Source organism: Lucilia sericata, unplaced genomic scaffold, assembly GCF_015586225.1.
Source record: "Lucilia sericata isolate MDLA Ls3-8-SP2 unplaced genomic scaffold, ASM1558622v1 Contig000736F_arrow, whole genome shotgun sequence".
NCBI lineage: Eukaryota > Metazoa > Arthropoda > Insecta > Diptera > Calliphoridae > Lucilia > Lucilia sericata.
The window spans coordinates 175100-199556 of NW_023994734.1; the positions used below are offsets into that span (position 1 = coordinate 175100).

General features: G+C 32.4%; 1 protein-coding gene across 1 annotated transcript in view; it reads left to right on the plus strand.

Annotated features, from left to right (window-relative positions):
* LOC119607722 (Down syndrome cell adhesion molecule-like protein Dscam2) overlaps nucleotides 1-24457 on the plus strand; it is a gene marked incomplete at its 3' end in the record, with an annotated part of 78443 nt that overhangs the window by 6385 nt on the left and 47601 nt on the right. Inside the window, exon 2 of the mRNA XM_037961801.1 lies at nucleotides 9254-9638. Coding sequence (XP_037817729.1) covers nucleotides 9563-9638 — 76 coding nt within the window. The remainder of the gene's footprint in view (nucleotides 1-9253; nucleotides 9639-24457) is intronic.

The following is a 24457-nucleotide window of genomic DNA, read 5'->3' on the forward strand; positions in this document are numbered from 1 at the left end:
GAACTGAACTAGAATTGAACTAGAACTGAACAAGAACTGAACTAGAACTGAACTAGAACTAGAACTGAACTAGAACTGAACTAGAACTGAACTAGAACTGAACTAGAACTGAACTAGAACTGAACTAGAACTGAACTAGAACTGAACTAGAACTGAACTAGAACTGAACTAGAACTGAACTAGAACTGAACTAGAACTGAACTAGAACTGAACTAGAACTGAACTAGAACTGAACTAGAACTGAACTAGAACTGAACTAGAACTGAACTAGAACTGAACTAGAACTGAACTAGAACAGAACTAGAACAGAACTAGAACTGAACTAGAACTGAAATAGAACTGAACTAGAACTGAACTAAAACTGAACTAGAACTGAACTAGAACTGAAATAGAACTGAACTAGAACTGAACTAGAACTGAACTAGAACTGAACTAGAACTAGAACTGAACTAGAACTGAACTAGAACATAACTAGAACATAACTAGAACAGAACTAGAACAGAACTCGAACAGAACTCGAACAGAACTAGAACAGAACTAGAACAGAACTAGAACAGAACTAGAACAGAACTAGAACAGAACTAGAACAGAACTAGAGCAGAACTAGAACCGAACTAGAATCGAACTAGAACCGAACTAGAACCGAACTAGAACTGAACTAGAACTGAACTAGAACTGAATTAGAACTGAACTAGAACTGAACTAGAACTGAAATAGAACTTAACTAGAACGGAACTAGAACTGAACTAGAACTGAACTAGAATTGAACTAGAACTGAACTGGAACTGAACTAGAACTGAACTAGAACTGAACTAGAACTGAACTAGAACTGAATTAGAACTGAACTAGAACTGAACTAGAATTGAACTAGAACTGAACTAGAACTGAACTAGAACTGAACTAGAACTAGAACTGAACTAGAACTAGAACTGAACTAGAACTAGAACTGAACTAGAACTGAACTAGAACTGAACTAGAACTGAACTAGAACTGAACTAGAACTGAACTAGAACTTAACTAGAACTGAACTAGAACTGAACTAAAACTGAACTAAAACTGAACTAGAACTGAACTAGAACTGAACTAGAACTGAACTAGAACTGAACTAGAACCGAACTAGAACTAAACTAGAACTGAACTAGAACTGAACTAGAACTGAACTAGAACTGAACTAGAACTGAACTAGAACTGAACTAGAACTGAACTAGAACTGAACTAGAACTGAACTAGAATTGAACTAGAACTGAACTAGAACTGAACTAGAACTGAACTAGAACTGAACTAGAACTAGAACTGAACTAGAACTGAGCTAGAACAGAACTAGAACTGAACTTAATCTTTACCAGCTGATGTTGTATTACTTTTGCTGCACACTGTACATATTTTAAGATTGATTATTTTTTCATCTTTTTTTTGAGAGGATGTAGTTTTTTTTAAGAGGATGTGTACTTTTTTTGTTGCTGATTCCCTTTTTCGTACACATTGTTGTTGACATTCATGACATTTCCAAATGTATTAAAAATAAAAAACTTTTTTCTATTCATTTGTTGCCAAGTGCAAAATTTGTTTTTGGGGTTAAGCGAAAATAAATCGATACTTTTAAATAAAAATATAAAAATCAAACACAATTTAGTAAAAATTACTTAAAAATAACAAAATCATCAAATTCAATAAACAAGAAAACTAAAATTACCCAAAAATAAAAATATGTTTAACATATTGTGTTCAAATTAAAAAATTTTGCAAGATGTGTGAAACTAAATTCCTTAGTTTTTGAAAAACAAAAAACTATTTCCTCCCTAAATTCATTACTAGCAAATTTTTAATTAAATTTACAAATTTTCTTTTGTTTTCACAAAAAATTGAACCCGCCGCCATATTAACGGTCAATCATCACTTGATTCTTTTTTGTCTGGTCTTTGTAGTTTCGTATTAATTTATTTACATATTTGTGTACAAAATTTTATATAAAAAGGGGGAGAATGCATTTCAGTAACAACAACACATTGTTGGTGAATAAATTTAAAAGAATTTTTTTTGGGCCACCAAAAATAATAAATAAATGAATGAATGGATGAATGTGTAAATAAAATGTGTGTGAAAAATATTTTTAGTATAAGTTTCAAAAAAAAAAGAGACTGAATTTAAAATATGTATTTTTGTTTTAAGGAATTTTGTAACTGATTCCTATCACTTTGGGAATACACATCATAAAATGCAAACGTGTTTAGGGGTTAAAATTTCCCATCAAATAATGGAGTTAAAATTGGTGAATACTTCAAGGGCTTCAAGTCGACAGAAAAGGTCTATTCTACTTCAGTTCTAGTTTAGTTCTAGTTCAGTTCTAATTCAGTTCTAGTTCAGTTCTAGTTCAGTTCTAGTTCAGATCTAGTTCAGTTCTAGTTCAGTTCTAGTTCAGTTCTAGTTCAGTTCTAGTTCAGTTCTAGTTCAGTTCTAGTTCAGTTTTAGTTCAGTTCTAGTTCAGTTCTAGTTCAGTTCAAGTCAGTTCTAGTTCAGTTCTAGTTCAGTTCTAGTTCAGTTTAGTTCAGTTCTAGTTCGGTTCTAGTTCAGTTTTAGTTCAGTTCTAGTTCAGTTCTAGTTCAGTTCTAGTTCAGTTCTAGTTCAGTTCTAGTTCAGTTCTAGTTCAGTTCTAGTTCAGTTCTAGTTCAGTTCTAGTTCAGTTCTAGTTCAGTTCTAGTTCAGTTCTAGTTCAGTTCTAGTTCAGTTCTAGTTCAGTTCTAGTTCAGTTCTAGTTCAGTTCTAGTTCAGTTCTAGTTCAGTTCTAGTTCAGTTCTAGTTCAGTTCTAGTTCAGTTCTAGTTCAGTTCTAGTTCAGTTCTAGTTCAGTTCTAGTTCAGTTTTAGTTCAGTTCCAGTTCTAGTTCAGTTCATTTCAGTTCAGTTCAGTTCAGTTCAGTTCTAGTTCAGTTCTAGTTCAGTTCTAGTTCAGTTCTAGTTCAGTTCTAGTCTAGTTCAGTTCTAGTTCAGTTCTAGTTCAGTTCTAGTTCAGTTCTAGTTCAGTTCTAGTTCAGTTCTAGTTCAGTTCTAGTTCAGTTCTAGTTCAGTTCTAGTTCAGTTCTAGTTCAGTTCTAGTTCAGTTCTAGTTCAGTTCTAGTTCAGTCTAGTTCAGTTCTAGTTCAGTTCTAGTTCAGTTCTAGTTCAGTTCTAGTTCAGTTCTAGTTCAGTTCTAGTTCAGTTCTAGTTCAGTTCTAGTTCAGTTCTAGTTCAGTTCTAGTTCAGTTCTAGTTCAGTTCTAGTTCAGTTCTAGTTCAGTTCTAGTTCAGTTCTAGTTCAGTTCTAGTTCAGTTCTAGTTCAGTTCTAGTTCAGTTCTAGTTCAGTTCTAGTTCAGTTCTAGTTCAGTTCTAGTTCAGTTCTAGTTCAGTTCTAGTTCAGTTCTAGTTCAGTTCTAGTTCAGTTCTAGTTCAGTTCTAGTTCAGTTCTAGTTCAGTTCTAGTTCAGTTCTAGTTCAGTTCTAGTTCAGTTCTAGTTCAGTTCTAGTTCAGTTCTAGTTCAGTTCTAGTTCAGTTCTAGTTCAGTTCTAGTTCAGTTCTAGTTCAGTTCTAGTTCAGTTCTAGTTCAGTTCTAGTTCAGTTCTAGTTCAGTTCTAGTTCAGTTCTTAGTTCAGTTTGTTGTAGTTCTAGTTCTAGTTCTGTTCTAGTTCTGTTCTAGTTCTGTTCTAGTTCTGTTCTAGTTCTGTTCTAGTTCTGTTCTAGTTCTGTTCTAGTTCTGTTCTAGTTCTGTTCTAGTTCTGTTCTAGTTCTGTTCTAGTTCTGTTCTAGTTCTGTTCTAGTTCTGTTCTAGTTCTGTTCTAGTTCTGTTCTAGTTCTGTTCTAGTTCTGTTCTAGTTCTGTTCTAGTTCTGTTCTAGTTCTGTTCTAGTTCTGTTCTAGTTCTGTTCTAGTTCTGTTCTAGTTCTGTTCTAGTTCTGTTCTAGTTCTGTTCTAGTTCTGTTCTAGTTCTGTTCTAGTTCTGTTCTAGTTCTGTTCTAGTTCTGTTCTAGTTCTAGTTCTGTTCTAGTTCTGTTCTAGTTCTGTTCTAGTTCTGTTCTAGTTTCTAGTTCTGTTCTAGTTCTGTTCTAGTTCTGTTCTAGTTCTGTTCTTGATCCTTACTAGTATAATTTTCTTGTCAAATACAAATTATTTTTAACTGGAATTCATTTCAATTAGTTTATTCTACCGACAGCTGCAAAAGATCATTAGATACCTACCCCGGTCACGTGTACATGTCATCTCATGTCAACAACCCTCAAAATTAAAATTTAACTTTAATTATAAACTCTAACGCGCTGCAAACCAAACAAATTATAACGTCTTTTTTTTCAAAAACTGTCTTTCAAAGGGGTGTTTATTTTCAGTTTTAAAGATCATTGATCTTTTTTTCTGTTTCGTGCAATTTTAAATTCCCACTGAATTGGTCCCATACGACCAATTAAAATGTTTGAATAAACATTTATTATTTATTTGGAGACTCTTCCCCTTTTTTTTCTTTTTCAACATATTTTGACATTCTTTTTTTTTTGATAATTTGGCGTTAGTTCTTAAGAAAACATTTTAACAGCTCTATAAATTGTGGGGAAAATGCTATTAAAAAGTCTCATTTAGTAAAATAACAAATATTTCTTAAATATAAAATGTATTTTCTGGGATGAATATAAATTTGAAGAAATTTCATATTACACAATTTGGAGCACTTAGGAAAAATGTGGGCGCATAAGTAACAAATTTTTATGGGCCAACAGAAATAGTCTGGTGGTATAAAATATCAAATAAGTATAAATTATTAGGAACAACAAGAGGCATATGGGGAATGAGTTGTGTAGTGGCAGAAAGATAAAAAGACCACCAAATTGACGGGTGTTAAAAATTCTTTAATGATTTTGTTACCAAAATAAATGCAGCAATTTTGAAATTTTAATTTTTAAATGAAATTTTATTTATAAAATTAAGCTAACCTTCCCTTAAAAAAACTATAAACACTAATAACTCCTATTACCTAATCGGTTTAAATGAAATTAATATTTATTCATAAATTGTCTAACTTATAAATATCATATTTCTTGTTTATTCCTAAAAAATAAAGCCTGTCAGGCTGACGACGTCGTTGTTCAGTCTTTAATTTATTGTTCATTTCTTCCTTTTTAAATGCTTTTAATTTTCCACTTTATTAGAGTTTTGAATATCCTTATCATCATCATACTCCTCCTCCTCCTCTTATACATCATGCCGTTTTAAACAGCTTTTCTTATTCGATATTCTATTGTTTTTAGCAAAATATATATTTCTTTGTAAACTGAAACCCCATGGAAATTTAACATAGATTTATTTATTTGAGTTTAAGTGACAACAATCCGCACTTGACAGACCGAAAACAATAACAAAAAGCTCGAAACGGAAAAATAAAATAAACCCTTCTATTCCTTAAAGGCAGCAAGGAGTTATTAGGGGTGGAAATTTGTTTTTTTTTTTTTTTTTATTTTTACAAATTAAGAGGATATTTTGTTTTGCTGTAAATGTGGTTTATATGTTCATAACTGCTTTTTAGTTTGTGGAAATATTATTAGCTTTGGGGTAAAACTGCAAAGGAAATGTTTGTTTATTAAATCGATTTTTTATGTCTGGACTAAGTCTGCATTATATCTAGAGTAGAGTGGTTTATTTAAGAGTAGATTCTATGGTCTAACATAGTCAGGAGACTAGTTTTAGTCTGATCTGTAGTCTGTTCTACAGTCAAAACTTTAGACTGCTCTGATCTACAATCTGGTCTATAGTCTAACATTTGATCTTAAGTCTGATATACAACCTGGTCTATGGTATGGTTTATAATCAGGTTTAAAAACTGGTCTAGACTAGTTTATAGTCTTGGCCACAATTTGGATATAGTTTGGTATATGAACTTGATCTGTTGCCTGGTCTATAGTCTAATTTGTATAGACAGATATATAGTTTATTCTATAGCCTGTATGTTTAATCTTAGTTTAGTCCTAGCTTAGTTCTAGTTCAGTTATAGTTCAGTTCTAGCTCAGTTCTAGTTCAGTTCTAGTTCAGATCTAGTTCAGTTCTAGTTCAGTTCTAGTTCAGTTCTAGTTCAGTTCTAGTTCAGTTCTAGTTCAGTTCTAGTTCAGTTCTAGTTCAGTTCTAGTTCAGTTCTAGTTCAGTTCTAGTTCAGTTTCTAGTTCAGTTCTAGTTCAGTTCTAGTTCAGTTCTAGTTCAGTTCTAGTTCAGTTCTAGTTCAGTTCTAGTTCTGTTCTAGTTCTGTTCTAGTTCTGTTCTAGTTCTGTTCTAGTTCTGTTCTAGTTCTGTTCTAGTTCTGTTCTAGTTCTGTTCTAGTTCTGTTCTAGTTCTGTTCTAGTTCTGTTCTAGTTCTGTTCTAGTTCTGTTCTAGTTCTGTTCTAGTTCTGTTCTAGTTCTGTTCTAGTTCTGTTCTAGTTCTGTTCTAGTTCTGTTCTAGTTCTGTTCTAGTTCTGTTCTAGTTCTGTTCCAGTTCTGTTCTAGTTCTGTTCTAGTTCTGTTCTAGTTCTGTTCTAGTTCTGTTCTAGTTCTGTTCTAGTTCTGTTCTAGTTCTGTTCTAGTTCTGTTTCTAGTTCTGTTCTAGTTCTGTTCTAGTTCTGTTCCAGTTCTGTTCTAGTTCTGTTCCAGTTCTGTTCTAGTTCTGTTCTAGTTCTGTTCTAGTTCTGTTCTACTTCTGTTCTAGTCTGTTCTAGTTCTGTTCTAGTTCTGTTCCACTTCTGTTCTAGTCCTGCTTCTATTCTGTTCTAGTTCTGTTGTTCTAGTTCTGTTCTAGTTCTGTTCTATTTCTGTTCTAGTTCTGTTTCTAGTTCTTTCTAGTTCTGTTCTATGTTTCTAGTTCTGTTCTAGTTCTGTTCTAGTTCTGTTCTAGTTCTGTTCTAGTTCTGTTCTAGTTCTGTCTAGTTCTGTTCTAGTTCTGTTCTAGTTCTGTTCTAGTTCTGTTCTAGTTCTGTTCTAGTTTCTGTTCTAGTTCTGTTCTAGTTCTGTTCTAGTTCTGTTCTAGTTCTGTTCTAGTTCTGTTCTAGTTCTGTTCTAGTTCTGTTCTAGTTCTGTTCTAGTTCTGTTCTAGTTCTGTTCTAGTTCTGTTCTAGTTCTTTCTAGTTCTGTTCTAGTTCTGTTCTAGTTCTGTTCTAGTTCTGTTCTAGTTCTGTTCTAGTTCTGTTCTAGTTCTGTTCTAGTTCTGTTCTAGTTCTGTTCTAGTTCTGTTCTATTCTGTTCTAGTTCTGTTCTAGTTCTGTTCTAGTTCTGTTCTAGTTCTGTTCTAGTTCTGTTCTAATCTGTTCTAGTTCTGTTCTAGTTCTGTTCTAGTTCTGTTCTAGTTCTTCTAGTTCTGTTCTAGTTCAGTTCTAGTTCTGTTCTAGTTCTGTTCTAGTTGTTCTAGTTCTGTTCTAGTTCTGTTCTAGTTCTGTTCTAGTTCTGTTTTTTCTAGTTCTAGTTCTGTTCTAGTTCTGTTCTAGTTCTGTTCTAGTCTGTTCTAGTTCTGTTCTAGTTCTGTTCTAGTTCAGTTCTAGTTCAGTTCTAGTTCAGTTCTAGTTCAGTTCTAGTTCTAGTTCTAGTTCTAGTTTCTAGTTCTGTTCTAGTTCTGTTCTAGTTCTGTTCTAGTTCTGTTCTAGTTCTGTTCTAGTTCGTTCTAGTTCTGTTCTAGTTCTGTTCTAGTTCTGTTCTAGTTCTGTTCCAGTTCTGTTCTAGTTCTGTTCTAGTTCTGTTCTAGTTCTGTTCTAGTTCTGTTCTAGTTCTGTTCTAGTTCTGTTCTAGTTCATGTTCTAGTTCAGTTCTAGTTCTGTTCTAGTTCTGTTCTAGTTCTGTTCTAGTTCTGTTCTAGTTCTGTTCTAGTTCGTTCTAGTTCTGTTCTAGTTCTGTTCTAGTTCTGTTCTAGTTCTGTTCTAGTTCTGTTCTAGTTCTGTTCTAGTTCTGTTCTAGTTCTTTCTAGTTCTGTTCTAGTTCTGTTCTAGTTCTGTTCTAGTTCTGTTCTAGTTCTGTTCTAGTTCTGTTCTAGTTCTGTTCTAGTTCTGTTCTAAGTTCTGTTCTAGTTCTGTTCTAGTTCTGTTCTAGTTTCTGTTCTAGTTCTGTTCTAGTTCTTTCTAGTTCTGTTCTAGTTCTGTTCTAGTTCTGTTCTAGTTCTGTTCTAGTTCTGTTTCTGTTCTAGTTCTGTTCTAGTTCTGTTCTAGTTCTGTTCTAGTTCTGTTCTAGTTCTGTTCTAGTTCTGTTCTAGTTCTGTTCTAGTTCTGTTCTAGTTCTGTTCTAGTTCTGTTCTAGTTCTGTTCTAGTTCTATTCTAGTTCTATTCTATTCTAGTTCTGTTCTAGTTCTATTCTAGTTCTGTTCTAGTTCCGTTCTAGTTCTGTTCTAGTTCTGTTCTAGTTCTGTTCTAGTTCTGTTCTAGTTCTGTTCTAGTTCTGTTCTAGTTCTGTTCTAGTTCTGTTCTAGTTCTTTTCTAGTTCTGTTCTAGTTCTGTTCTTGTTCTGTTCTAGTTCTGTTCTAGTTCTGTTCTAGTTCTATTCTAGTTCTATTCTAGTTCTGTTCTAGTTCTGTTCTAGTTCTGTTCTAGTTCTGTTCTAGTTCGGGTTGGTTCTAGTTCTGTTCTACTTCTGTTTTAGTTCTGTTCTAGTTCATTTTTGACAAAATAAATACTAGTTTGAGAAAATAAATGGCCAATGACTGCACTTAAGTGTTTATGACTGACTGGATCCATTTTTGAGATATTTCATATTTTGGGGTGGCTGGCAACATACAGCCCAACAGCTTTATTTATGCAGACAATAAAAGAAAATACTATAATTTATTATATGACACACAAACAAAAAATTAGTTTCCTCTGAAGAGGGTGTCTAGAACTTTTTGTTTACCAATCCAGAAATGAGTAGAGGGGAAGTATTGTCTATTTTTTATAACGAATATTAAAAACACAAAATTATAATACAATAAACATAATAACAACATTAATTATAAACAGATATTTGGAATAAAAACGGAAATATTTCCGGTTTCTATACAAATTTCTAGTTAAACAAAGGACCTGTATGTTAAATTTATACACAAATTCCAAAACTAATTTACATTTTATTAATTTTAATTAATTACTACACAAAAAACTAATTCATTTTAACTAAAAACAATACTTTTATTCATTTTCTCTTTTCAGCCCCCTGTGTTGCTTTTTTTTCTTCTATACCCCCATAGTGCAAAAGTGCTACAACAACGCGTTTGCTTAATATAAAAATTTTTGCTTAACGCTTTTTTTTTGTTGTCAGTCTTTAATTTTACAGGGTGGTTTTCTTTAGCAAAACCATTTTAAAATTTACACAAAATTTTGTGTATAACTTAAACCTCGATCGATATTGTATTGTGTAAAACGTGTTAAATTATTTAAATTAACGTGCAATTCCTAAAAATCAAATTACTTTACATTCTGTCGTAAACAGAATACAAAAAAGAAACAGAACAGTAGTTACCCAACGAAAAGAAAAATCTCCACAACCTTCTTTGTGCCATTCACAAGTGTGATTTTCAATTGGAAAATTTTGAATTTGTTCAACTCAACCGTCGTCAATAAAACGCGCATGATACAAGCCAAGATGGGACTATTTACAAATATTATTAAATGGCTGACATTGTTAGCTGTGGTAACAGCTTTTAGTAAGTATTTTTTATTAGTATATTACATGAGAGTATTTTTTATGAATAGATTTTATATAATAATTAACAATAATTATTCTTAGATGTACAGATTTAAGTGATTTTTTTATCAAGAAAGTGCTAAGTGGCAATGAATTTTGAATAAAAGTAACTTTAATTTTAATTGTCAATGTCAACTTGGTCTTGACATGATTGTAATCAAAGTTGAATAAAAGGAGAAGTAAAATAAGATAAGAATATGGACGAAACTATAGAACGGAGAATATAGATTTACAGAACGGACTATAGAACAGACAAAAGATCAAACTATAGAGCAGACTATATACCAGACGATAGACCAACCTGCAGACCAGGCTATAGAGCAGACTATTGACCAGACTCTAGACCAGACTATAGACCAGACAAAAGACCAAACTATGGAAAAAACTATGGACCAAAGTATAGGCCAGACTAACAATACATCAAACTGTATACAAAACGATAGCACAGAATATAGACCAGATAAAGACTAGACTATATACTAGACTTTAGACAAGGCTATAAACCGGACAATAGGCCAGACTACAGACCGGATAACAGGCCAGACTTTAGACCAAACTATAAGCTATAAACTTGACTATGGACTAGACTATAGACTGGACCATAGATTAGACTATAGAGTGGACTATGGACTAAACTATAGACGAGCCTATAGGCTGGACTATAGACTAGACAATATACTAGACGATAGACTAGACCATAGACTAGAATATAGACTAGACTATAGACTAGTCTATAGACGATATACTAGACGATAGACTAGACCATAGACTAGAATATAGACTAGACTATAGACTAGTCTATAGTCTAGTCTATAGACTAGACTATAGGCTAGTCTATCGACTAGACTATAGACTAGACAATAGACTAGACTATATACTAGACTATACACTAGACTATAGACTATACACTAGACTATAGACTAGACTATACGCTAGACTATAGACTAGACTATAGACTAGACTATAGACAAGACTATAGACTAGACTATACACTAGACTATAGACTAGACTATAGACTAGACTATAGACTAGACTATAGACTAGACTATAGACTAGACTATAGACTAGACTATAGACTAGACTATAGACTAGACTATAGACTAGACTATAGACTAGACTATAGACTAGACTATAGACTAGACTATAGACTAGACTATAGACTAGACTATACGCTAGACTATAGACTAGACTATACACTAGACTATAGACTAGACTATAGACTAGACTATACACTAGGCTAGACTAGACTAGACTAGACTATAGACTAGACTATAGACTAGACTATAGACTAGACTATAGACTAGACTATAGACTAGACTATAGACTAGACTAGACTAGACTATAGACTAGACTATAGACTAGACTATAGACTAGACTATAGACTAGACTATAGACTAGACTATAGACTAGACTATAGACTAGACTATAGACTAGACTATAGACTAGACTAGACTATAGACTAGACTATAGACTAGACTATAGACTATACTATAGAATAGATTATAGACTAGACTATAGACTAGACTATATACTAGACTTTAGACTAGACTGTATACTATACTATAGACTAGACTGTAGTCCAAACCATAGTGCAGACTATAGACTTCACTATAGTTTAGACTACAAACTATCCTACAGCCTGCATTGGTTCAATGTGGACCAAGACTGCAATCTGGTCTATAGTCTAACATTTGATCTTTAGTCTGATATACAACCTGGTCTATAGTATGGTCTATAATAAGATTTAAAAACTGGTCTAGACTAGTTTATAGTCTTTACTACAATTTGGATATAGTTTGGTATATGATCTCGATCTGTTGTCTGGTCTATAGTCTAATTTGTAGTCTAATCTATAGACAGATATATAGTTTATTCTATAGCCTGTCTGTTTAATCTTAGTTTAGTTCTAGTTCAGTTCTAGACTATAGACTAGATTATAGACTAGACTATAGACTAGACTATATACTAGACTATAGACTAGACTGCATACTAGGCTATAGACTAGACTGTATTCTGAACCATAGTTCAGACTATAGACTACACTATAGTTTAGACTACAAACTATCCTACAGTCTGGATTGGTTCAATGTGGACCAAGACTTTTATGTCAAACTTTCAGAAACTAGCGAATTTTAAATTAAATGTCAAAAAAGTAACGTTCATTTAATCAATTCTAAAAATACTTTCCAAAAATATTTAATTCTTTTTTTGTAATATTTTTGTTGTTTTTGCTATTATCATTTATTGAGTGGGGTCATCATTCAATTAAATTTGATTAAATGAATAAATGATTTAGAGCGTATATAATTTACTTCGTATAACAGCAAGTTGTAGTAGCAAATTATTATGATTTATAGTAAATTGGATATATATATAGAGAGAGAGACTATAGGTTTTGATGCAAAGCCGACATTACAAATTAAATTGACAATGACCACTATAGTTTATTGTTGTTTACATTTTTTGCTAAATTAGTTTGGAAAAAAGTAAAATATTTTACTCTTAAAATTTAACTTTTTGAAATATACATAAATACATGAGAAATTGTTTGCTGTTTTAAAAATCCCGCCTTAATATGTTTACTTCTTTGAGGCAAACAAATATTTTAACATATTTTACCTGCTTGGTTATACAAATATTTAAAAAGGTTTTCTTTCATTTATTGTGTCAACAGGTTCTTTTTGTAGGTTTTGTGTCATTTTTACTTTTTTTTCTTTTCAAAAAACCTAAATTATATGTTTGCATATGGTATTTGATGTGTGAAAATGCTCTAGTTATTTTTGAAGTAATGAATATATCGTTATTTTCATAAACCTATGTTTAAAATGTCAAGTGAAAAATGGAAAATGAGGAGGCGTTTTATAGGTAAATACTTTTATTTAAAATTTTGGTTGTGGTTGTAAATTGAAGAAAAAGGTGTTCATTTTTTAAGAAATTTTAGAAAAACAACTAGAACTGAAACAGAACAAAAATAGAATAGAATTAGAACAGAACTAGAACAGAACTAGAACAGAAATAGAACAGAACTAGAACAGAACTAGAACAGAACTAGAACATAACTAGAACATAACTAGAACAGAACTAGAACAGAACTAGAAAAAAACTAGAACAGAACTAGAACAGAATTAGAACAGAACTAGAACAGAACTAGAACTGAACTAGAACTGAACTAGAATTGAACTGGAACTGAACTAGAATTGAACTAGAACTGAACTAGAACAGAACTAGAATAGAACTAGAACAGAACTAGAACAGAACTAGAACAGAACTAGAACAGAACTAGGACAGAACTAGAACAGAACTAGAACAGAACTAGAACAGAACTAGAACAGAACTAGAACAGAACTAGAACAGAACTAGAACAGAACTAGAACAGAACTAGAACAGAACTAGAACAGAACTAGAACAGAACTAGAACAGAACTAGAACAGAACTAGAACAAAACTAGAACAGAACTAGAACAGAACTAGAACAGAACTAGAACAGAACTAGAACAGAACTAGAACAGAACTAGAACAGAACTAGAACAGAACTAGAACAGAACTAGAACAGAACTAGAACAGAACTAGAACAGAACTAGAACAGAACTAGAACAGAACTAGAACAGAACTAGAACAGAACTACAACAAAACTGAACTAGAACTGAACTAGAACTGAACTGAACTAGAACTGAACTAGAACTGAACTAGAACTGAACTAGAACTGAACTAGAACTGAACTAGAACTGAACTAGAACTGAACTAGAACTGAACTAGAACTGAACTAGAACTGAACTAGAATTGAACTGGAACTGAACTAGAATTGAACTAGAACTGAACTAGAACAGAACTAGAACAGAACTAGAATAGAACTAGAACAGAACTAGAACAGAAGTATGACAGAACTAGAACAGAACTAGAACAGAACTAGAACAGAACTAGAACAGAACTAGAACAGAACTAGAACAGAACTAGAACAGAACTAGAACAGAACTAGAACAGAACTAGAACAGAACTAGAACAGAACTAGAACAGAACTGAACTAGAACTGAACTAGAACTGAACTGAACTGAACTAGAACTGAACTAGAACTGAACTAGAACTGAACTAGAACTGAACTAGAACTGAACTAGAACTGAACTAGAACTGAACTAGAACTGAACTAGAACAGAACTAGAACTGAACTAGAACAGAACTAGAACAGAACTAGAACAGAACTAGAACAGAACTAGAACAGAACTAGAGCAGAACTAGAACAGAACTAGAACAGAACTAGAACAGAACTAGAACAGAACTAGAACAGGACTAGAACAGAACTAGAACAGAACTAGAACTGAACTAGAACTGAACTAGAACTGAACTAGAACTGAACTAGAACTGAACTAGAACTGAACTAGAACTGAACTAGAACTGAACTAGAACTGAACTAGAACTGAACTAGAACTGAACTAGAACTGAACTAGAACTGAACTAGAACTGAACTAGAACTGAACTAGAACTGAACTAGAACTGAACTAGAACTGAACTAGAACTGAACTAGAACTGAACTAGAACTGAACTAGAACTGAACTAGAACTGAACTACAATTGAACTGAACTAGAACTGAACTAGAACTGAACTACAATTGAACTGGAACTGAACTAGAATTGAACTAGAACTGAACTAGAACAGAACTAGAACAGAACTAGAATAGAACTAGAACAGAACTAGAACAGAACTAGAACAGAACTAGAACAGAACTAGGACAGAACTAGAACAGAACTAGAACAGAACTAGAACAGAACTAGAACAGAACTAGAACAGAACTAGAACAGAACTAGAACAGAACTAGAACAGAACTAGAACAGAACTAGAACAGAACTAGACTAGAACAGAACTAGAACAGAACTAGAACAGAACTAGAACAGAACTAGAACAGAACTAGAACAGAACTAGAACAGAACTAGAACAGAACTAGAACAGAACTAGAACAGAACAGAACTAGAACAGAACTAGAACAGAATTAGAACAGAACTAGAACAGAACTACAACAAAACTGAACTAGAACTGAACTAGAACTGAACTAGAACTGAACTAGAACTGAACTAGAACTGAACTAGAACTGAAGTAGAACTGAACTAGAACTGAACTAGAACTGAACTAGAACTAAACTAGAACTGAACTAGAACTGAACTGGAACTGAACTAGAACTGAACTAGAACTGAACTAGAACTCAACTAGAACTCAACTAGAACTGAACTAGAACTGGACTAGAACTGAACTAGAACTGAACTAGAACTGAACTAGAACTGAAACTAAACAAGAACAAAACGATTACTGAAACTGAACTGAAAATTTTATGATTTTAACAATTTAAAAATCTGCGATTGAAATATTCTGCCTTAATGACCCAGATATAGATTACATTTCATCTAATGTACAAAATTTTCATTCCTCTAAAAGAAAATTTAAAAATAACCCTTGAATCGGCACGAATTTGTTGTAAAATTTACTAACATTTCTTGCACAATGACATTTTCTATTGATTTATTAGTAAATAGACGAAACAATGTAAAATAACCTCGACATTTAGCTTAAAAAAGAGTAGAATAGATAAGAAAATTTAACTATTTTTAGCATTATTTACTTGTATCAAGATTATTTAAAGGAAAATTATGTAAGGAAGAAACATTTCACAATATTACACTAAGTATGTTAGTCAGCCAGGGGCATATTTGAAAACTTAAGTTGTGGGGGTAAAAGCAGTACTAAAAGAATGCTAGCTAGTGATATCGTGGGTTTGCAGAAATCGGAAAAGTTTTAAATTTTTAATATTTTTTTATTCAACTTCACTTTGGTTTCTTTATTTAACAGAAAAATTTCTTTCAGTGTTTTGAAAATTATTATTCCATGACTCATGTTTGAAATAAAACATTCTTCCTTATACAAGTGTAATTTATTTTTCTTGAAAATAATTGCTCAAACATACAAAATAGATAAAAATAAAAATTCAATTGCAAAAGTAAAAGAAATTTAAATAAATATTAAAAGATTTCTTTACAAACGTAAACATTTATTAAACTTGAACTCAACGAAAAAAACATCTAGTAAATAAAAAGTAATTTAATATTTTTTAAAAAAATTGTATTACTATAAACAAACACAATTATTTGCTACAAAAAAGCTATTAATCTATTTTGGTTTTATAAACCTTTAAAGTGGCGAAAAAAAAAACGTGTTAGACATTTTTTTTTATTTTCAATTAAAATTCTGTTAATGTCTTAACTATTATCGTTAAAAAGAACACGATATTTGTTGGAAAAAACAACTATATTTGTTTACATTTTGCTTTTACTATTAGTTTGTCTTTTCTTTCAGTTCTTTAGTAAAATAAAAGTTATGCAAAGAATTTTAATTACATTAGAATCCAAACTAAAAATGGTTAATTTAAGTATAAAGAGGAAGTGCTACTAAAATTATGGTTACAGGGGTTTATAATTGGTAAACTGGGAGGTGGTTGTGATGATTTATAAGCAAGATCTTATTGCTTTATAAAGAGCTAATAAAAGCCTATTGAAAAGAGTTTAATGTTTGAATTTTATAAAAGAAACAAGATAATTGTAGTAGAGGAAACGAATATGTTGAAGTACTAAACAGAACTAGAATAGAACTAGAACTGAACTAGAACTGAATTAGAACTGAATTAGAACTGAATTAGAACTGAATTAGAACTGAACAAGAACTGAACTAGAACTGAACTAGAACTGAACTAGAACTGAACAAGAACTGAACTAGAACTGAACTAGAACTGAACTAGAACTGAACTAGAACTGAACTAGAACAGAACTAGAACTGAACTAGAACTGAACTAGAACTGAACTAGAACTGAACTAAAACTGAACTAGAACTGAACTAGAACTGAACTAGAACTGAACTAGAACTGAACTAGAACTGAACTAGAACTGAACTAGAACTGAACTAGAGCTGAACTAGACTGAACTAGAACCGAACTAGAACTAAACTAGAACTGAACTAGAACTGAACTAGAACTGAACTAGAACTGAACTAGAACTGAACTAGAACTGAACTAGAACTGAACTAGAACTGAACTAGAACTGAACTAGAACTGAACTAGAACTGAACTAGAACTGAACTAGAACTGAACTAGAACTGAACTAGAACTGAACTAGAACTGAACTAGAACTGAACTAAAACTGAACTAAAAGTGAACTAGAACTGAATTAGAACTGAACTAGAACTGAACTAGAACTGAACTAGAACTGAACTAGAACTGAACTAGAACTGAACTAGAACTGAACTAGAACTGAACTAAAACTAGAACTAAAACTGAACTAAAACTAGAACTGAACTAAAACTAAAACTAGAACTGAACTAAAACTAGAACTGAACAAAAACTAGAACTGAACTACAACCGAACTAGAAGTGAACTAGAAAGGAACTAGAACTAAACTAGAACGGACCAAGTACTCGACTGTTCCATAGTCTCGACTATAGACTGTTCTATAGTCTGGACTATAGACTGTTCTATAGTCTGGACTATAGACTGTTCTATAGTCTGGACTATAGACTGTTCTATAGTCTGGACTATAGACTGTTCTATAGTCTGGACTATAGACTGTTCTATAGTCTGGACTATAGACTGTTCTATAGTCTGGAATATAGACTGTTCTATAGTCTGGACTATAGACTGTTCTATAGTCTGGACTATAGACTGTTCTATAGTCTGGACTATAGACTGTTCTATAGTCTGTACTATAGACTGTTCTATAGTCTGGACTATAGACTGGTCTATAGTCTGGACTATAGACTGTTCTATAGTCTGGACTATAGACAGTTCTGTAGTCTGGACTATAGACTTTTCTATAGTCTGGACTATAGACTGTTCTATAGTCTGGACTATAGACTGTTCTATAGTCTGGACTATAGACTGTTCTATAGTCTGGACTATAGACTGTAGTCTGGACTATAGACTTTTCTATAGTCTGGACTATAGACTGTTCTATAGTCTGGACTATAGACTGTTCTATAGTGTGGACTATAGACTGTTCTATAGGTTTCGACTATAGTTTGTTCTATAGTCTCGATTAAAGTTTGTTGTATAACCTCGCCCATGGCCTGTTCTAAGTATAGTAGAATTGTAAAAATCAACAGCTGTTTCGAATAGCAGCTGTTGCAATATCTTGTGAAAAACTAGGAAAGCTATAATAATTGTACCAGATATTCGAATGTTAAGACAATATTATGATCTAACATATGTGGTTCCATTTTATCTTTAACATAAAAATGTCATATTTTTATAGTTTTTAATGAATTATTAAAAACATATTTAAACATTTTTAAACATATTGATGTTTAAAGCTTAAATGACGATACAAGTGAAATTAGTTCAGCCTGAACTAGTTTTTTAAAATCCACATTTTGATATAAACAAATATGATATAAACTTGTGATCCATTTAAATTAAAATATAGAAATAAAAAAATAAAATGTATAATGTGTTTTAAAATGATTAAAGCATGTAGGAGCGACCAAACATTTTGAATTTATTTTAAATTTAAAATGCAAACGTTTTGAAGTATTGAAAGATAAATATTACAATTTCCAGTTGTGACACATATCGCTTGAACTTTTTGTCGATGTGGATGGAGTAGTGTTTTTTTTTTCGTAATCGTAAATGAGAAGAGTGTGAATGTTGTAAATATGTATTTTTTACATTATTGGACTCTGACTGTCAGTCTATGCATGTGTCTGGATAATTCTCATTAATGCTTCAGTTTTTTGTTTTTCATTTACCATCAACTTTAACGAGCACGCATGTCACGCACTTTCGACCGTTTGGCTAGAGTGTCAGAGTAATGGTTTATATAAAAATAATGTGTGTTCACATGCGTCAGCTCTATAGGAAAGCAGGAAGTTAGCAGTTGGAAGGGGGAGGTAGGGAGTGTGGAGGTATGTTATACAGATTATTTTATTCTAATATTTCCGCTTTATTTCTGCTTCTCTACTTTAGTAATTTATTATTTTAGTTCATGCAATAGCATCTCTATAGTCGACATGAAAATGTCACTCTAAAAACTATTCAATAAATTAAAATTTCACTTTTTTTGTTACAAGTATCTAAAGAGATTCGAAAACAAAGTCAAAAAACTGTCATTATTTAGAGTGCATTAAAAACGGCGCTGACTACATGTGTTCTTTCTTCTAATTTATTTTTGTAATATATCGCAAGATATCTTTCGTTTGTCTGCCCTCAACTCTCACATATGTTTCATTTTCTTTAGCCCTCCAAATGTTGATGGAATATGAAAAATTAAATGTTCTTAACGTTTGCAGCTTTAGAGCGAAAAAGATTTAATTGTCTCTAACCCCTTTAGGAACATAAATCTTTAGACATGTGTAATGGATAAAGAAAAATGATGTATGACAGCGTTATTCTTTTGAATGGATAAAAATAGTTTCGAAATTTACGGGAAAAGTAGTTTTGTTAAATAAAAATGTTATGGTTATTACAATGACTTCAAGAATTAGATACTTCAGATCGCTAAAGATCGCACACAAATATTGAAATGACAAATGCTATATACATATATACCAGTCAGAAGTCTAAAAAACATTTGTATTTTAATGACAGATAATTTCTCGCAACAATATTTATAAAATCCAGTCTAGTCCCGTTCAGTTTTGGTTCAGTTCTAGTTCTGTTCAATTTCAGTTCTAGTTCACATCTAATTCAATTCTATTTCAATTCTAGTTTAGATCTAGTTCAGTTCTAGTTACGTTCTAGTTCACTTCTAATTCAATTCTATTTCAATTCTAGTTCAGTTCTAGTTCTGTTCTATTTCAGTCTAGTTCAGTTCTAGTTCAGTTCTAGTTCAGTTCTAGTTCAGTTCTAGTTCAGTTCTAGTTCAGTTCTAGTTCAGTTCTAGTTCAGTTCTAGTTCAGTTCTAGTTCAGTTCTAGTTCTGTTCTAGTTCTGTTCTAGTTCTGTTCTAGTTCAGTTCAAGTTCAGTTCTAGTTCAGTTCTAGTTCAGTTCTAGTTCAGTTCTAGTTCAGTTCTAGTTCAGTTCTAGTTCAGTTCTAGTTCAGTTCTAGTTCAGTTCTAGTTCAGTTCTAGTTCGGTTCTAGTTCAGTTCTAGTTCAGTTCTAGTTCAGTTCTAGTTCAGTTCTAGTTCAGTTCTAGTTCAGTTCTAGTTCAGTTCTAGTTCAGTTCTAGTTCAGTTCTAGTTCAGTTCTAGTTCAGTTCTAGTTCAGTTCTAGTTCAGTTCTAGTTCAGTTCTAGTTCAGTTCTAGTTCAGTTCTAGTTCAGTTCTAGTTCAGTTCTAGTTCAGTTCTAGTTCAGTTCTAGTTCAGTTCTAGTTCAGTTCTAGTTCAGTTCAGTTCTAGTTCAGTTCTAGTTCAGTTCTAGTTCAGTTCTAGTTCAGTTCTAGTTCAGTTCTAGTTCAGTTCTAGTTCAGTTCTAGTTCAGTTCTAGTTCAGTTCTAGTTCAGTTCTAGTTCAGATCCAGTTCAGTTCTGGTTCAGTTCTAGTTCAGTTCTAGTTCAGTCCTTGTTCAGTTCTTGATCAGTTCTAGTTCTGTTCTAGTTCTGTTCTAGTTCTGTTCTAGTTCTGTTCTAGTTCAGTTCTAGTTCAGTTCTAGTTCAGTTCTAGTTCAGTTCTAGTTCAGTTCTATTTCAGTTCTATTTCAGTTCTAGTTCAGTTCTAGTTCAGTTCTAGTTCAGTTCTAGTTCAGTTCTAGTTCAGTTCTAGTTCAGTTCTAGTTCAGTTCTAGTTCATTTCTAGTTCAGTTCTAGTTCAGTTCCAGTTCAGTTCTAGTTCTAGTTCAGTTCTAGTTCAGTTCTTGATCAGTTCTAGTTCTGTTCTAGTTCTGTTCTAGTTCTGTTCTAGTTCTGTTCTAGTTCTGTTCTAGTTCTAGTTCTGTTCTAGTTCTGTTCTAGTTCTGTTCTAGTTCTGTTCTAGTTCTGTTCTAGTTCTGTTCTAGTTCTGTTCTAGTTCTGTTCTAGTTCTGTTCTAGTTCTGTTCTAGTTCTGTTCTAGTTCTGTTCTAGTTCTGTTCTAGTTCTGTTCCAGTTCTGTTCTAGTTCAGTTCTAGTTCAGTTCTAGTTCAGTTCTAGTTCAGTTCTAGTTCAGTTCTAGTTCAGTTCTAGTTCAGTTCTAGTTCAGTTCTAGTTCAGTTCTAGTTCAGTTCTAGTTCAGTTCTAGTTCAGTTCTAGTTCAGTTCTAGTTCAGTTCTAGTTCAGTTCTAGTTCAGTTCTAGTTCAGTTCTAGTTCAGTTCTAGTTCAGTTCTAGTTCAGTTCTAGTTCAGTTCTAGTTCAGTTCTAGTTCAGTTCTAGTTCAGTTCTAGTTCAGTTCTAGTTCCGCTGAACCAAATGTTATGACTAATAAACAAAATATGTTAAATACATAGTACTACGAATAATATTCGCAGAAAAATTTTATAATTTCCCATTGCAAATATTTTAAAACTTTTTCAAGTGTATTTTAGGTTTAGTCATAAATAATATTAAAATTTTCCTCTTCAAAAAATGAACATGAATTTCATTATTATATACATATAAAAATTCTGCTTTGTCTTTTAGCGCTCAGCAAAAGAAAAATTATTGGTTGATTATTTTATTATTTCATTTTCCATAATCGCACGCATTTAAATTGTTTATTTCCTGTTTAGTACGAAATAATTTGTACAATGTCTGACTATTTTTGTTATTTTTTTTTTTTTTGTGTCGTTATGTGTTTGGTTTGGCTTTAATAATGCCTACTGCTGTTGCCGATCGTTCAAAATTTTACCATACATTGTTTTTTGTTGTACTATAACATGACCCCTCTTCCGTTTAAATATAATTTAACTGAGACCCCTAACCACTCTTTCAAACTTCTATAGCTAGAAGGCGTAATGAAACTAAGGCAGACATATGGGGATCATGATGCAATGATGCAACGTTCTGAATTTTATTTGCTTTTGTTGTTGCTGTTTTGATATGTGTGTGTTTAATTTACAACAAATGTCTGCACATTTAGTGCAATTAAATTTTGAAATGTTTGATGAAAGTTTTAACGTTAAATTTGAAAAAAAAAAGAAAACTAAAATTACAATAGAAAGCTAATAGGAAGCCAATTAGTTGGACCATCAATACTAGAGTTGAAACTGTAGCGGACAAATTGAACGTAAATAAGTTTAGACACTCCCTTCAGCGAAATATTGATCCTTATCTATTTATTACAAATAAATAACGAGCTGTCAAGTAAGCATAAGTTATGATCTCTTGATTAGGTTACACATTTCACTTCATTATTCTGGGAATGCTTCTGACATTTTTTATTAAATGTATAGTGACAACATAATCAATAGCCAGTCATAATAAAGTCTTGCTATCTCACTCTTAAACTATAATCTTGAATTTCTTAAGAAAATTATATATTAGAATTTCTTCTTGGAATTAACATTATAATTTTTTCTAACAAATTACCTGCATATTAAACTAAAAGTAAAATCTCTAACTTTATTTAATATTTATGCACCTTATCACATATAATCTAAGCTCTCCTCTCCCTCTCTCTTCTATTTGTTTTGAGGTCTTTCCTCTACTTAAACTAAAAATAAATCCATTTTAATAAAATATGACAACAAATCTCTCACCCACACCGAACTGACGGACTGAATGACAGTGAGAAGGAATGTAGAAAAAGCCAAATAGAAGAAGTAGAAACAGCAAATAACACACACACTTACAAATGCCAAAATGACAGCTAGACTGTCAACAACACTAACATGTCATATGTTTGAAGCAAAAAGAAACAACAATTTGAGTTGACAAACAGTAAGACAGACAGACAGATAAAGATACATAAAACCTAAAGTAAAAACCGAGAGTGAGTAGAGCTACTAGAACCCACAAAAACCTCATAAACTAACAATGTTCAAATTACATGAAAAATAAACATACAAAAACAACAAAATGAAAAAAGTAAGAAATGTAATAGCAACAACAAGAAATCATAAAATAAAGTGCAAATGGAAGAAGTGGAGGATAAAGACAGACAGATAGAGGAGTAATCGGTAACTTGATGTAATACTCTTACATACAGACATGTTAACAGCATAAGTGCTTTGCGAGTAAAGGTAAACACCACTCAATTTTATGGCCAAAAGACCCAGCAAACATTTCTTTTAGAAACTGAACTAGATCTGAACCAGAACTGAACTGAACTAGAACAGAACTAGAACGGAACTACAACAGAACTAGAACATAACTAGAACAGAACTAGAACAGAACCAGAACAGAACTAGAACAGAACTAGAACAGAACCAGAACAGAACTAGAACAGAACTAGAACAGAACTAGAACAGAACTAGAACAGAACTAGAACAGAACCAGAACAGAACTAGAACAGAACTAGAACAGAACTAGAACAGAACTAGAACAGAACTAGAACAGAACTAGAACAGAACTAGAACAGAACTAGAACAGAACTAGAACAGAACTAGAACAGAACTAGAACAGAACTAGAACAGAACTAGAACAGAACTAGAACAGAACTAGAACACAACTAGTATAGAACTAGTATAGAACTAGAACAGAACTAGAATAGAACCAGAAAAGAACTAGAATATAACTAGAACAAAACTAGAATAGAACTAGAACAGAACTAGAACAGAACTATAAGCGAACTATGACATAACTAGAAATGAACTAGATCAGAACTAGAACTGAACTAGAACAGAACTAGAACTGAACTAGAAAAGAACTAGAACAGAACTAGAACAGAACTAGAACTGAACTAGAACAGAACTAGAACAGAACTAGAACACAACTAGAACAGAACTAGAACAGAACTAGAACAGAACTAGAACAGAACTTGAACAGAACTAGACCGGAACTAACTGAACTGAACTAGAACTGAACTAGAACTGAACTAGAACTGAACTAGAACTGAACTAGAACTGAACTAGAACTGAACTAGAACTGAACTAGAACTGAACTAGAACTGAACTAGAACTGAACTAGAACTGAACTAGAACTGAACTAGAACTGAACTAGAACTGAACTAGAACTGAACTAGAACTGAACTAGAACTGAACTAGAACTGAACTAGAACTGAACTAGAACTGAACTAGAACTGAACTAGAACTGAACTAGAACTGAACTAGAACTGAACTAGAACTGAACTAGAACTGAACTAGAACTGAACTAGAACTGAACTAGAACTGAAGTAGAACTGAACTAGAAGTGAACTAGAACTTAACTATAACTGAACTAGAACTGAACTAGAACTGAACTAGAACTGAACTGAACTAGAACTGAACTATAACAGAACTATAACAGAACCAGAACAGAACTAGAACAGAACTAGAACTGAACTAGAACTGAACTAGAACTGAACTAGAACTGAACTAGAACTGAACTAGAACTGAACTAGAACTGAACTAGAACTGAACTAGAACTGAACTAGAACTGAACTAGAACTGAACTAGAACTGAACTAGAACTAAACTAGAACTAAACTAGAACTGAACTAGAACTGAACTAGAACTGAGCTAGAACTGAACTAGAACTGAACTAGAACTGAACTAGAACTGAGCTAGAACTGAACTAGAACTGAACTAGAACTGAAGTAGAACTGAACTAGAACTGGACTAGAACTAAACTAGAACTGAACTAGAACTGAACTAGAACTGAACTAGAACTGAACTAGAACTGAACTAGAACTGAACTAGAACTGAACTAGAACTGAACTAGAACTGAACTAGAACTGAACTAGAACTGAACTAGAATTGAACTAGAACTGAATTAGAACTGAACTAGA